This window comes from Prosopis cineraria, unplaced genomic scaffold (genome assembly GCF_029017545.1).
Source record: "Prosopis cineraria cultivar Desert tree isolate PC_DT_omini unplaced genomic scaffold, ASM2901754v1 PC8, whole genome shotgun sequence".
NCBI classification, from domain to species: domain Eukaryota; kingdom Viridiplantae; phylum Streptophyta; class Magnoliopsida; order Fabales; family Fabaceae; genus Prosopis; species Prosopis cineraria.
In genome coordinates, this window is record NW_026555339.1 from 6,455,284 (window position 1) to 6,467,904 (window position 12,621).

Consider the following 12,621-nt stretch of genomic DNA (forward strand, 5'->3'; position numbering starts at 1 on the left):
ATAATTAATAATTTATCTTTATAAGTGAAGTGACTTACTGCCTGTGGGCAAATAATCAATTTTCTAGGTCATGATCACGTTTTAAATGAAAAGTATCCAAACGCCACAAAATCTTATTAATCGATTAATAAGCCTGGAATCGGGTTTTAAAATAATCTGGATTTAGCAGCTTCTGAAATGAATTTTACAGTTATCAATATTAATTATTTCAGCCAGTCTCTCCCCTATCCACATCACCCGCGTCAGTGTATTATTATTATTATTATTATTTTGAGCAAAACACCCTCCGTCAGTGTATGATTATACGCGTATTATTTCTCTCATTTTTATCTCGCGTCTCTCTCTCTTTGTCCGATCTGCGGCTCCTTCAGTCGTCTCTCCGCCGTCTCTAAGGTGGCGCCGCTGGGACCGTAGCCGAATCAAGTTGAAAGGCAATACCTGGTGGTTGAGTCAGGTCAATATTCTATAAATTCGAACCCGATCTTCCTCGTTGTTGTGCTGTGAGTTCTCACCCGTCCGGCACTTCAGTGTTCAGTTTGATAGTTTCAGAGTACGCCGGCTTTGATTTGTGCCCGATCCGTCTTGTTTTTTTGGATTCGCATTCTGTGTGAGAGGTTATTGGAAGAGATGATTTCGGAGACTATCTGAGGAGGGTCGTGGAGCAAGTGTTCCGCTCGGCCCCTGTTCCCCGCCGGGTTCGTTTCCTCATCCTCCATAGCCTTCCTTTTACTTCTTCTCGCGCTCGGCTTCTGGCTCCTATTTTGTACTGATTCGATTCTTTGAACTAGATGTGGAACTTATATAAATTTTGTTTTTGTTGAAGCCTATGTGGCAGTATCGCGATGCTTCTTCATCATCTTTTGTTCTCGAGTTTCTCCTCCTCCAATTTTTTTTTTTTTCTTCCATCTTTTGCTTGAGTTTTTGAGTTTTCTCTTCTCGATCTGCGTATATTCTTCTCAGAATTGTATAAATATTTTGGTTTTGGCCTCAATAGCAGATAATCTTTGATTAAGATTTTCAGTGATTTTACAGTTACTCTGTTCCGTTCTTTTTGGACATAAAATTCGAAACAGATCGTTAATTTTTTTTTTTATACGGAGGCGATTAATTAATAATTTCTATGTACACTACTAATATTAATATAACTTAAACTTTTATAATTAATCAGATATATAATTTAAATAATATATTCTATTTTTTAAATAACATTTAATAAATTTAATAATATTAATACAAATTATCAATGATCTACTTTTAAAAAGTAATGTTTTATATGATAGTTTATATAATTAAAATTAATTTTAATTCAATTATTTAAATATATTCAATTGTATTAAAATTAATTTTAAAAAATAGTATCAGCTTATAACATAATTAATTATAATTAAAATTAATTATATTAATCAATTATACCTAACATTTAAACGGGCTTTTATGCAAAAATTTCCAATTATATCCAGAAAATGACTTAAATATAGAAGCAGTGGTGGGAGGAGGTTCCGTCTCCTTCATCAGCCGCCAAGCACGCCTCCAAGCTTCTGGGCTGGATTGATGTGGACCCGACGTAACCATTAATTATATTTTTTATTATTATTAATTAAATAAAAAAACAGCATCATAAACAAATCGAACAGGACCATGAATGTCGCCGGCCAAATTTCACTGGGTTCGATTACACACACACACGATTGAAGGTGCATGCATATTATATTTTTGGAGCATCGAAGTAAAAGATGCAGAGGGGTGATTATCAGAGTTATGTTGCTCTGTTCGAGACGGAGAGACCCAAAGGAAAGCTCTTCATCTACAGGCTCTTCTCCGTCTACTTATTCGCCGGAATATTCTCCATCTGGGTTTACAGATTCTCTCACTTATTCATTAAACAAGAAGATGGCGGCGGCGACAAATCTTCTCGGCTCGTTTGGCTCGCTCTGTTTGCTGCTGAACTATGGTTCGGCTTCTACTGGCTTCTCACTCAAGCCTTCCGATGGAACCCTGTCTTCCGACGTCCCTTCAACGACCGTCTCTCTCAAAGGTTCATCCTCTCTCTCTCTCTCTCTCTCATCTATATAGTTATAGCTACAAATATATATTTATATGCACATCTTACCTTGGTAGATACGAGCATAGCTTGCCAAGAGTGGACATGTTTGTGTGCACGGCAGACCCAGAGAAAGAGCCACCAATAATGGTGATGAACACAGTGTTATCATTGATGGCTTACGACTATCCCACCGAGAAGCTCAGTGTGTATCTCTCCGACGATGCTGCCTCAGAGATCACCTTCTATGCTTTACTAGAAGCTTGCTCTTTTGCCAAGCACTGGCTTCCCTTCTGCAAGAGATTCAGCGTCGAACCCAGGTCTCCTTCTTCTTATTTTGATACTTTGCCTTTATTTCCTAGTTCTTCAGATCATGATGACTCTGTTTGGACCAACGAGTTGGCAGCCATTAAGGTAATATTTATTATAAGTAAATTGAGATATATGTGCGCGCGTGCATGTGTGTTTCTCATGTGGGAGGTTTCTCTGATTCCTTTCTCTGCAAGTAGAAACTATACGAAGATATGGAAAGACGAATAGAAGATGCAACCAAGTCGGGACAAGTACCCAGAGATGTACGTTCAAAACACAAGGGATTTTCTCAGGGGGATTCGTTTTCTTCTCGACGTGACCACGACACAATTCTTCAAGTATGTTGTTATCACCTTTTACTTCACAAATGTTATTTTAAATCCATTATTGTTTTAATCTGCCATTATCTTACGCCTTGAGGTATTCTTTTCTTATAGATATTACTTCATAGGAAAGATGCACAGAATTCGAAAGACTTAGAAGGGTCTGCTATGCCAACTCTGGTGTACTTGGCTCGTGAGAAGAGACCCCAATATCCCCACCATTTTAAAGCCGGAGCCATGAATTCTTTGGTATAGTAGCGCATCAATTTTCATCACAGAATACATACATATATATAATTCATGAGGGTTCTTGGTTGAAAACGCAGATAAGGGTGTCTTCAACGATTAGCAATGGCAAAATTATTCTGAACGTGGACTGTGACATGATGTCGAACAACTCAAAATCAGTGAGAGATGCACTGTGCTTCTTCATGGATGAAGAGAAAGGCCATGAAATAGCTTTTGTGCAGTTCCCACAGCACTTCGTGGGTGTCACTAAGAATGACTTGTATGGGAGTCATATGCGAATATTAAGCGAGGTCAGTTAACAATATTTATGTAAGGTTGCAGTCTTATATCAGTCACTTCGTTTTTTTATTTTCGTTGTTGAATCATATGCATTTATAGTAACTTCGAAGATTGAGTTGATTTGTGTATGCGAAGTTGGAAGGGCATGGAGGCGATGGCCATGGTGGCCCGTTGTACATTGGAACAGGCTGCTTTCACAGAAGAGATGTTCTTTGTGGGAGGAAGTTCAGTAGCGATCAACACAATGTTATGAATGACTGGAACGACGAGGACGACCAACTCATGGAAGAAAGCTTGCACAAACTAGAACAGGAAGCAAAGCCTCTTGCTAGCTGCACCCATGAACAAAACACACTGTGGGGATCTGAGGTCTCTCTCTCTCTCTCTCTCTCTCTATATATATATATAACTTCTATGACACAGAGTTTACAAATACTGATATAAAGAATAAAATTTGGAATGAAGATGGGGGTACTATATGGATGTGCAGTCGAGGATGTGATAACAGGATTGTCTATACATAGCAAAGGGTGGAAATCAGTGTATTGCAATCCAGAAAGGAAGGCATTCTTGGGAGCACCTGTGACCACATTGGAACAAGTATTGGTTCAGCAGAAGAGATGGGCTGAGGGTGAGTTTCAGATTCTGGTTTCCAAGTACAGTCCTCCTTGGCATGCTTATGGCAAACTTAGCCTAGGCCACCAAATGGTATACAGTCACTATTGCTTTTGGTCAACTAACACCTTGCCAATTCTTTGTTACTGCGTCGTCCCTTCGCTTTGTCTGCTCAAGGGAGTTCCCTTGTTTCCAGAGGTATCGTATCATCTCTACTTAGCCTATCAGTTCATTAACATTATCTATTAGTAATTAAATTTATGTTGCGGTGTGGATTAATTGTTTGATCAGATATCAAGCCCATGGTTCATACCTTTCGCGTACGTGACACTTGTGGCAAACACTTACAGCTTGTTAGAGTTTTTGTACTTTGGAGGCACAATCCTGGCATGGTGGAATGAACAAAGAATTTGGCTCTACAAGAGAACAGGCTCTTACTCCTTTGCTTTCACGGAGAGTATCTTGAGGCTCCTAGGGTTTCCTTTAGCTTCAGGCTTCTCAATCACGGCTAAAGTTGCAGAACAAGACGCTTCCCAACGCTACGGGAAGGAGATTATGGAGTTTGGAGCCTCTTCTCCCATGTTCACTCTCTTAGCAACACTTGCCATGCTCAATTTGTTTTGCTTTATTGGCGTATCAATGGGGGCTCTTGTGAGTGAAGGTGGCATTATTAGCGTCTTGGAGAAGATGGTGTTGCAGGTTATGTTATGCGTGGTTCTAGTTCTCATCAATTTGCCAATATACGGAGGACTGTTCTTTAGGAAGGACAAGGGAAGATTACCATCCTCTGTTGCCATTAGATCTACAATGTTTGCTTTAAGTGCATGTGTTCTCATAAAAGCCTTGCACTAAACTTAGGTTCTTGATTACCTTTGCAAATAAGTATGATTACATGTAGTGGTCATTCTGGAATAAGTGACGTATGTTTTGCTACAGTGTGTGATTGGTAATTAAAGAACAGAAATATTTTTTTCCCATTTGATTTTATGTAATATTTATTCGATAATGTTGATGTGTATTTTTAATTGAATGTCAGTTTGAATTTTAAAGTCACTGTCATATATATTATTAGAATTTGAATAAATCATGAACATATTGTTTTATAAATATAAATATATTAAACAATATAATTAAGAAATTTATCATATCTAATTTATTGTGTGGTATTGTTGTTTATATTTATGTTGCCTTCACCTAGGACTTGTGTTAAAGTTGGAGAATTTATTATACCAAATTTCTTCATCAAATGATTTAATTTTGTGCTTGGCTAGGCTTAGGGTCATCATGTGTTTTTTTTTTAATATCTTTTTTTTTTTGTGTATAAACCCTCCGATATCTTGGAGTATTCAGGTTTATTGCCCGCTTTAGATTAATCCAAACTCCCCACGAGGAGATTTTACGGTAATAGCGAGGTATCGATGGGATGACCTTTTTGAGGTCGTGTTAATTATTGTGTTTATCACGCCCCAGGGTTCGAACATATTGTTTTATAAATATAAATATATTAAACAATATAATTAAGAAATTTATCATATCTAATGTATTGTGTGGTATTGTTGTTTATATTTATGTTGCCTTCACCTAGGACTTGTGTTAAAGTTGGAGAACTTATTATCCCAAATTTCTTCATCAAATGATTTAATTTTATGCTTGACTGGGCCTAGGGTCATCATGTGTTTTTTTTATATCTTTTTTATAAACCCTTCGGTATCTAGGGGTATTCAGGTTTATTGCCCGCTTCAGACTAATCCAAACTCCCCGCGAGGAGATCTTACGGTAATAGTGAGGGATCGATGGGACGATCTTTTTGAGGTCGTGTTAATTATCGTGTTTGTCCCATTCCAGGATTCAAACTCTAGCCTTGACGAATGTCGATAGTAGCCCTTGCCAACTCTACCGAGTGCCCATTGGTTCATCATGTGTTGATTAGTTACTGCTGAAAGTATTTTTGGGCCTGAAAGTTACTGTTGACAGTATATGCATCATGCAAATCATTGTTGTTTGTGGGTTTGTAGACAACTTTAATGTTTTGGGCTTATGTGCTCTAGCCCACATGCAAGTGCTTAAATTTTATTGGGATCCCCACTTTATATATAGTTGTTGCTATTAATATCTGAAAAGTTAAGTGTTTTGGGAAAGTCAAGTTTTGTCTTTTTTGAGAGATCGTTCCTTATTTCCTGTGGTATATTCCTTCCCACCATGGTAAGGCTATAAATAGTTTTCATAATGTATCATATCTCTTTATATATTACGGTAGACCCTCATTATTGGGCTTCAAATTTTTCTACCACAGTAGTTCTCTATATTTAGTTCATTTTTTTCTACATGGTATATTGTGTTTTTGTTAGATTTGTTTCTTTTAATTACACTATGTATGGTGCAATTTTGTGTATTATTACTCAAAAACAAAGCGAAAATTCCCCAATCCGTAATGAAGGCTAGGCATCCATTAAGGGGTTGTGGGTCCTATATGTTATGCCAAGTCTAAATAGATTAGGGGAAAAAAAAAAACTCATAAAATACTATACTATGATACAATTTCGTCCATCAATTGTGAAAATATGGTGTAAAAATATTTAATTTGTATCATAGGCACAAGTTAGTGAAAACTGATAGTAAATGTAAAAAAATATTGATATTCCATTTGACCTGAGGTATATTCATGGAAATACAAGTTATTACCTCAAAAAAAAAAATTATTTCAGGTAAGTGTATGAATTTATTCATGTTATGACAAAAATATTTTTTTCCAAGTAAAAGTTATCATTTAATTTAGTTTGATGATTCAGAATTATATGAAATAATTTTTATCTCAAAACAAATTAGATTATTCAAATTATTTCACGGCCATGTTTGATTAAAACTGAGCTAGTGTACATCCAAGAATAAATGAGAGAACAAAAAACTATAACCCACTTGCATATTCCTAGTTGAATGGCTTTGGAGCTGTTTTTTTATTGGCCAGAAGTGGCTTTATTCAAAGTTTGCTTTCTGTAAAAGTAAACTCTTGGTTGGTGGTATATATGCCATCCTAAATATCAGTTTGGGGTTCCAAATGAGGAATTACTACTTCAACTCTATGATGGCTTGATTGCCTTTTGTAGTATCTCTTCAAAGTGACACTGCAGAGACAAGTATATTATTACAAGATGCCCTGAGAATGCGATGCCTTTTGACTTTCGAGCAATAAAAAAAAAAGAAAAAAAAAAGAGGGAGGTTGATATAGCAATTCTTTTATTTTTATTATCGATGCCATTATATATTCTGCTTTATGCGTGCATGGCTCTTGCCTTTTGAGTGAGTGGCCTAGTGGCTGGGAAGCACAACGCATGGCTGTATCAAGGAAGAGTTTGTACTGTAGCCTTGTGATTTCTTTTAGTTCCTGTCCATCAAGGGTATATATCAATATATTCCATTGGATATTAATCTACAATCTACAGTTAAATTCAAAGATTAATTGTGTGAGTTCAGAAAAGAGAGCAAATTAATTTCTTGAGAAATATGAACTCCCTCTAATTTAAAGATATTTTTAATCATCTCACAACAATTAAGGAGAAATGTTCAAACTATTAACTTTGTTGCTAATCTCATTCCACTTTACGGCTGCTCTCATAGTTTTTCTTTGACAAGCATTTCCTCTTACAATTAATGACTTTAAATAAGGATATTAAAATTCATCCCCAAAAAAAACATATTAAAAAAAGTAAGGATAAACATAACTTTTAATCCCTATACTTTACTCACATTTATTTTTTATCCTTGTATTTTTTTCTGATATTTTAAACCTTTACACTTTTATTTTTCATTGTTTTTTATCTCTTCAAAATTCCTATACTTTATTTATAGAAGGATCGAATATAATAAAATAAAAATGTAGAGATCTAAAACACCAGAGGAAAAAAGTATACAGATCAAAAGCAAAATGCGAGCAAAATATAAGAACTAAAAATTATGTTTATCCAAAAATTAATTAACACTGTGTCAAATGACAAAGTAAAGATAGGAGAGAGAGTAAAACAGAGCAAGGGCTAACAAGACCCAGAAGATTCTAAGCGTTCAGAACAGACCAATGATTCCTGCTGTTAGTTGGCAGAATGAAAAACATACATATCACAGGCACATTTCTTGGCATAAATCAATTATATCTAACCTCTTGATTTTATTATGTTGCTCTAATTCGAAAAAATCTCCAATTAATCCCCCAGTTTGAAATCAAAGTATGAGCTGGGAAAGGACAGGACAGCCAGCTAATGACAACCAATAATGATAGAAACAAGGTAAGAGAAGCATATAAAGTTCTAAGCTTTACCCAGGCAACAAAGCCACGGGTATAAAATCAGTTCATAAAACAAAACAAGACCTCGGTCGACGGTCCAACAATACGAGGTGCCACGTAGAGTTCTCTAAAGTTCGTAACAAAAGACGAGGCAAAACAGTGAGCAATCTGGGATTCTAACAATAAACCACAACATTAATACACATAGATACAAATAATAATAATAATCTGTCTTCTTTGCACACCCCCAAACTGCAACTCAGTGCTATGGCAAACAATCTTAAACTCCAGTGGAATTCATCTAAAGCTCCTATATCTTCGAGATAATTTAGGGGTGGAGCTAGTTACACAAATACTTTCTTCTGTTCAAGCTTGTACACAGGCGCAACCATTGCTATGACTCCGCGGGAGGTTGCATGCAGCAGAACCATTTTTTCTGAAAATCAAGAGAATCATTCAAGAGGGGGTGAAAGTGAGTACTTGCAGCCTGCTTGATAATTACTTCTTTCCATTTTCATCATGTGAAGTCTGGCAAAGTTAACTGCAACATCCCCCAAGGAAAGGAAGGACAAAAGAAGAAAAACAGCAAGGATAACAGAGGGAAGCATGCACAGCTAGCACGAAGAAGAAAATTTTGATAGCAAGGTCAAACAAGGGAACCTGGGTTAGATCACCTATGCAGAGACAAAAATAGCAGGTTCAACAGACAAAACCTACTTTTCTTTTCTTCTGGACTTTGACACTCAACATCTCACCTCCATCCTAACCACAGTTTATATGAGGAACAAAATTATATCTCAAATTCAAAATGCAACAACATCGTGGATGCAATCCTCAATAAAGTTGCAAGGCATGGAGATCTATTGTAGTTATGAACTGTATCAACAAAGAAAACAGTAGAGGTTATAACCTATATAGATCATTGTTTCAACAACAGGTCTTGGATCCAGATGGCAAAGGCTTGGGTCCTGACTATCTTCTCTGTCAAAATATACAATAGATCACTTTGACCACTATCTTGTTTCTCAAATACATGCATGCATGCATATAAACAAACATATAAATAAATAACAGAAGCAGCATTCATGTCAGTTTAAAACGTTTCATCTAATCAAACCAGCATCTTCAAGAGGGCAAAATATATCTCATTCAATAACTTGAGTAAGTTCAGAAACAGACAATTCATAGAAAAAGTAAGATTTAATCAAGAACATCTTACACTCTGAGTTTTGGCAGGTTCTACTGCAGGCCTGCTTTGAGGATCAGCCTTTCCAGGCGACTCAGGTTTGCCACCTGTCTTTTTCTCATCCCTAGCCTTGTTAAAGATCACGGTGAATCCTTCAGCTGAGGCAGGATCATTGACATCCCATTCACCAAATTTTGGTAGTGGCCGACCCTTTTCCTGAGGGATAATCAGTTTAGGAAGCATTAAACTACAGACTCCAAAAGCAGAACAGATATCCTTATTGTGCTGAAGCACTTGATCAATAAGAGAATTTCAAAAATAACTTTACTTGGCAAGGAAACCTGCCACAAGATTAGGTTCTAGAAAGTACCAAAAATTAACTAAATATGAGCCAAACAGTAAAGAATTGGTAATGTTAAGTGCTTCAAACCAAATAAAAAGGGCACTCTCGACACAACCAACTTTTTAACAATTCAATAAAGCAGAATTTTACAGAAAACCAAAGTTTCTACCATGAAAGTCACACAATTGTAATCAACTATATAACTGAAGATTTATTGATGGAACACTAAATTTTAATCCAATCTACTCAGGATATGGAATGGATCAATTTTTTTTTCTTCTCAGTCTACTAAGATATGGAATGAGGAATCTACAATCTTTTAGTTCCAAACCATAATCTGAGTGATGATTCTGCCATCTGAACTTGAGCCAAGTTTTTGCACAGTACAACCAACACCAATTAATTAATTTTATTTATAAAAAGACAACAACCGCATATCAATCCAACACTTTTTTTTTTTTTTGAATGGTGAACTTAGCTTAGGACAATAGATGTGTGCTCCAAAGCTACAAACAACTCAAACTTTACTTGACAGCACAGCCACACATATTCAACTTTCAAGGTATTATCCAACTAAATTCCAGTCAAGATAATGAAGACCACTAACACAGAAAAAGAAAACTAATCAATGAAATTGATATTACTCAATGATGTCCAAATTAAAGCTAGTATCCTTGTCAGTTTAGAACAAATCTTAAATATCTGGTCTCTCTCTTGGTACAGAGGATTCTAAAATTTTAGTGAAAACACAAACAAAAAAATAAGATAAAAGCTTGATCTAACTCAGATTTTAAGCAAGCAAAATTGACACATCAGAACCACAATTTTTTCCCTTTTTAAACACAACAAAACTGCAAATGCAGCAGTAGGAAAAATAGTATGGTGAACCCAAATCAAACATATGAGGACTCTAGAGTTCACCCACAAATAAGGAAGAAGAGAAAATTGTCACGAATAACATCTTAAAACATATGGTTAGACTACAAATAAAATCTTAAAATTAAATTAAGTATTTATATTTACTTCCCTAAACCACAAATCCCCATCTAACACGGAATAACAAAATAAACGTACATAATCTATTAATTTGAATTCCATATGCTGAAGAGAAGCATCCCTAAAATAATTTGTTCTCACACTTTCAATTAAGGAAGATATGCTCAAAACGTGGTAACCTTGCTAATTAGTAGAAGCCATAATCTTCCGTATTCTTATAAATATTCTTATAATGGAGAATCAGATCAAAATTCCCATGAAAATCGAAGGCTTTGGACACAGTGATACAACTTCTCAAGAGTATCATAAACAATAAAAAAAATGTTGAAAAATCTAAGGGGAATTCGATAGCATGAACTTGCCTTATTAATCACATAATCGTGTTACAAGACGGACATCACAGTTTGTCCAGAAATAAGAACAGCTTCGACAATCCAAGAGATTACATATAAAGCGCTTCCCCGCCAAGTGAGAAACAAAGGAAGGAAATTTAAAGCTAATCATCGACGTGTTCAAACTAAATTTCAAATAACGGAAAAAAGGATCATATTTCGAAAATCCAAAAGTATAAAAAAATAAACTTATAAGATTCCAACGATGAATCTAAGCAAACTGGAGAAAAAATAAAGCGGAACATCTAAGCAAACTGGAAAAAAATTGAACATGAACCTTCGATCAGAAATCGATGCAACGGAGCAACGCAAATGACAATAATCAAAAAGCAAATCATATCAATATATCAATACATATTCAAGAGAGGAACGAAGGAAAATAGAAATGATTAAAAAGAATCCACATACCGACATCAATCCTGCAGAGAAAAGCTTTTCCGGTGGAAAAAAAGGATTTCGAAATGGCAATATATAAAAGGAATAAGGAAGAAAATTCAGAGAGAGAGAGAGAGAGAGAAGAGGCACTGTGACATGTAACAAAATAATGTGTGCAAGTTTGGGCCAATAATGGGCCTGCCCCGACTGAGTTTCGGAGTGTTGGACGGATATTAGAAAACGGCGTTATGTTGTTCTTAAATTTTGGCTTGGAATGAACGTCGTTATGTGTATAACGGGAACGGAAAGATGGAACTCTGCCGTTAAATCCAGAGTCAGCACTGCGATGAGACAGATATCGAGGAAGGTTAAACAATAACGGAATTGATGAGCTGGCAAACGGTAATCATCGACGACGCTTTATTTTTCTTTTCTCGGAAGCTGAGGCGTCTTGGGGCTCACCTCTGCGTGCAGCCTGTCCATATCAATCATCAATTTATTTATGTAAATTTAGAATACAATTAAATTTTTTTTTGTAAACGAATTTAGATTCAGAATTTGTTCATTTGTCTATGGATTTTATTTTTTCCCACGTCTATATCTATTTGTATGTGTGTACATAGAATAAATTTAGAAAATATCCTATCCTTTATAAACCTCAACAATATGGCTTAGACACCGAGTAATTAAAGATTCTCACCATTAATTTTTTTAAGAGAGTGATAATTAAGGACTTCTTAAAAAGGTTAAAAATACATTGGTGTTTTTTTTAAATATTTTTAGTATTGAAACCTAAGGGGTTGAAGGATGAATTTGAAAACTTAACTTATGATGAAATTCTAATATGATATTATTTTTTAATTTTAATGAGGTTCTTAAGTGTCAACAATCCTCCCTATTTTTTTGCACTTACCATATTTTTATTATAAGTGCTGTTTTACAATTGACGCATAAAATTTAATATCCTGAAAATAAAATTATAATGGCATTTTAAATTAGATTAGATTGATCAACAAATATGTGCTGAATTTTGTCTTTTATGGACGTATTTTTAATTAGGTTTTTTAAAAAACTTTCTCTTTTAGAGAAGTGAGTATTGCGTCCCACGACATCCTAGGCATTTCGTGGATTGCAATGCCATGTTCGAATTTGAATCGATAAAAAATTTTAAAAACAAAAAATAAATTTTGAATTTTGAATTCTCTTCCAAGACAGCCTGTGACTGTGAGGGAAT

At 35.4% G+C, this 12,621-nt stretch overlaps 2 protein-coding genes across 2 annotated transcripts; one reads left to right on the plus strand and one right to left on the minus strand.

Moving 5' to 3' along the window:
* Positions 1–1,627: 1,627 nt before the first annotated feature.
* Positions 1,628–4,844, plus strand: LOC129317867 (cellulose synthase-like protein E1). The gene is made up of 8 exons (XM_054962271.1): positions 1,628–2,035; positions 2,119–2,455; positions 2,551–2,691; positions 2,791–2,925; positions 3,003–3,215; positions 3,340–3,573; positions 3,670–4,017; positions 4,111–4,844. Exons 1-8 carry the CDS (start codon positions 1,734–1,736, stop codon positions 4,669–4,671), a joined length of 2,271 nt encoding a protein of 756 aa, XP_054818246.1. The 5' UTR covers positions 1,628–1,733; the 3' UTR covers positions 4,672–4,844.
* A 3,266-nt stretch (positions 4,845–8,110) lies between these two features.
* LOC129317809 (protein NOI4) lies at positions 8,111–11,549 on the minus strand. Its single transcript, XM_054962197.1, has 3 exons — positions 11,421–11,549; positions 9,315–9,497; positions 8,111–8,531 (listed from the first exon to the last, which is right to left on the minus strand). The coding sequence occupies exons 1-3, from the start codon at positions 11,424–11,426 to the stop codon at positions 8,490–8,492; spliced, it is 231 nt and encodes a 76-aa protein (XP_054818172.1). The 5' UTR covers positions 11,427–11,549; the 3' UTR covers positions 8,111–8,489.
* Between the last annotated feature and the right edge of the window lie 1,072 nt (positions 11,550–12,621).

Excerpts from the sequence above, each read along its gene's own strand:
- LOC129317809 (XM_054962197.1), bottom strand. Across the intron at positions 8,532-9,314 it reads AACCTGCCAAAACTCAGAGT|AAAAAATGGTTCTGCTGCAT; the intron begins GTAAGATGTTCT and ends CTTGATTTTCAG.
- LOC129317867 (XM_054962271.1), top strand. The coding sequence starts at position 1,734 with ATGCAGAGGGGTGATTATCAGAGTTATGTTGCTCTGTTCGAGACGGAG. Across the intron at positions 2,692-2,790 it reads ACCACGACACAATTCTTCAA|ATATTACTTCATAGGAAAGA; the intron begins GTATGTTGTTAT and ends CTTTTCTTATAG. Across the intron at positions 2,926-3,002 it reads CCGGAGCCATGAATTCTTTG|ATAAGGGTGTCTTCAACGAT; the intron begins GTATAGTAGCGC and ends TTGAAAACGCAG.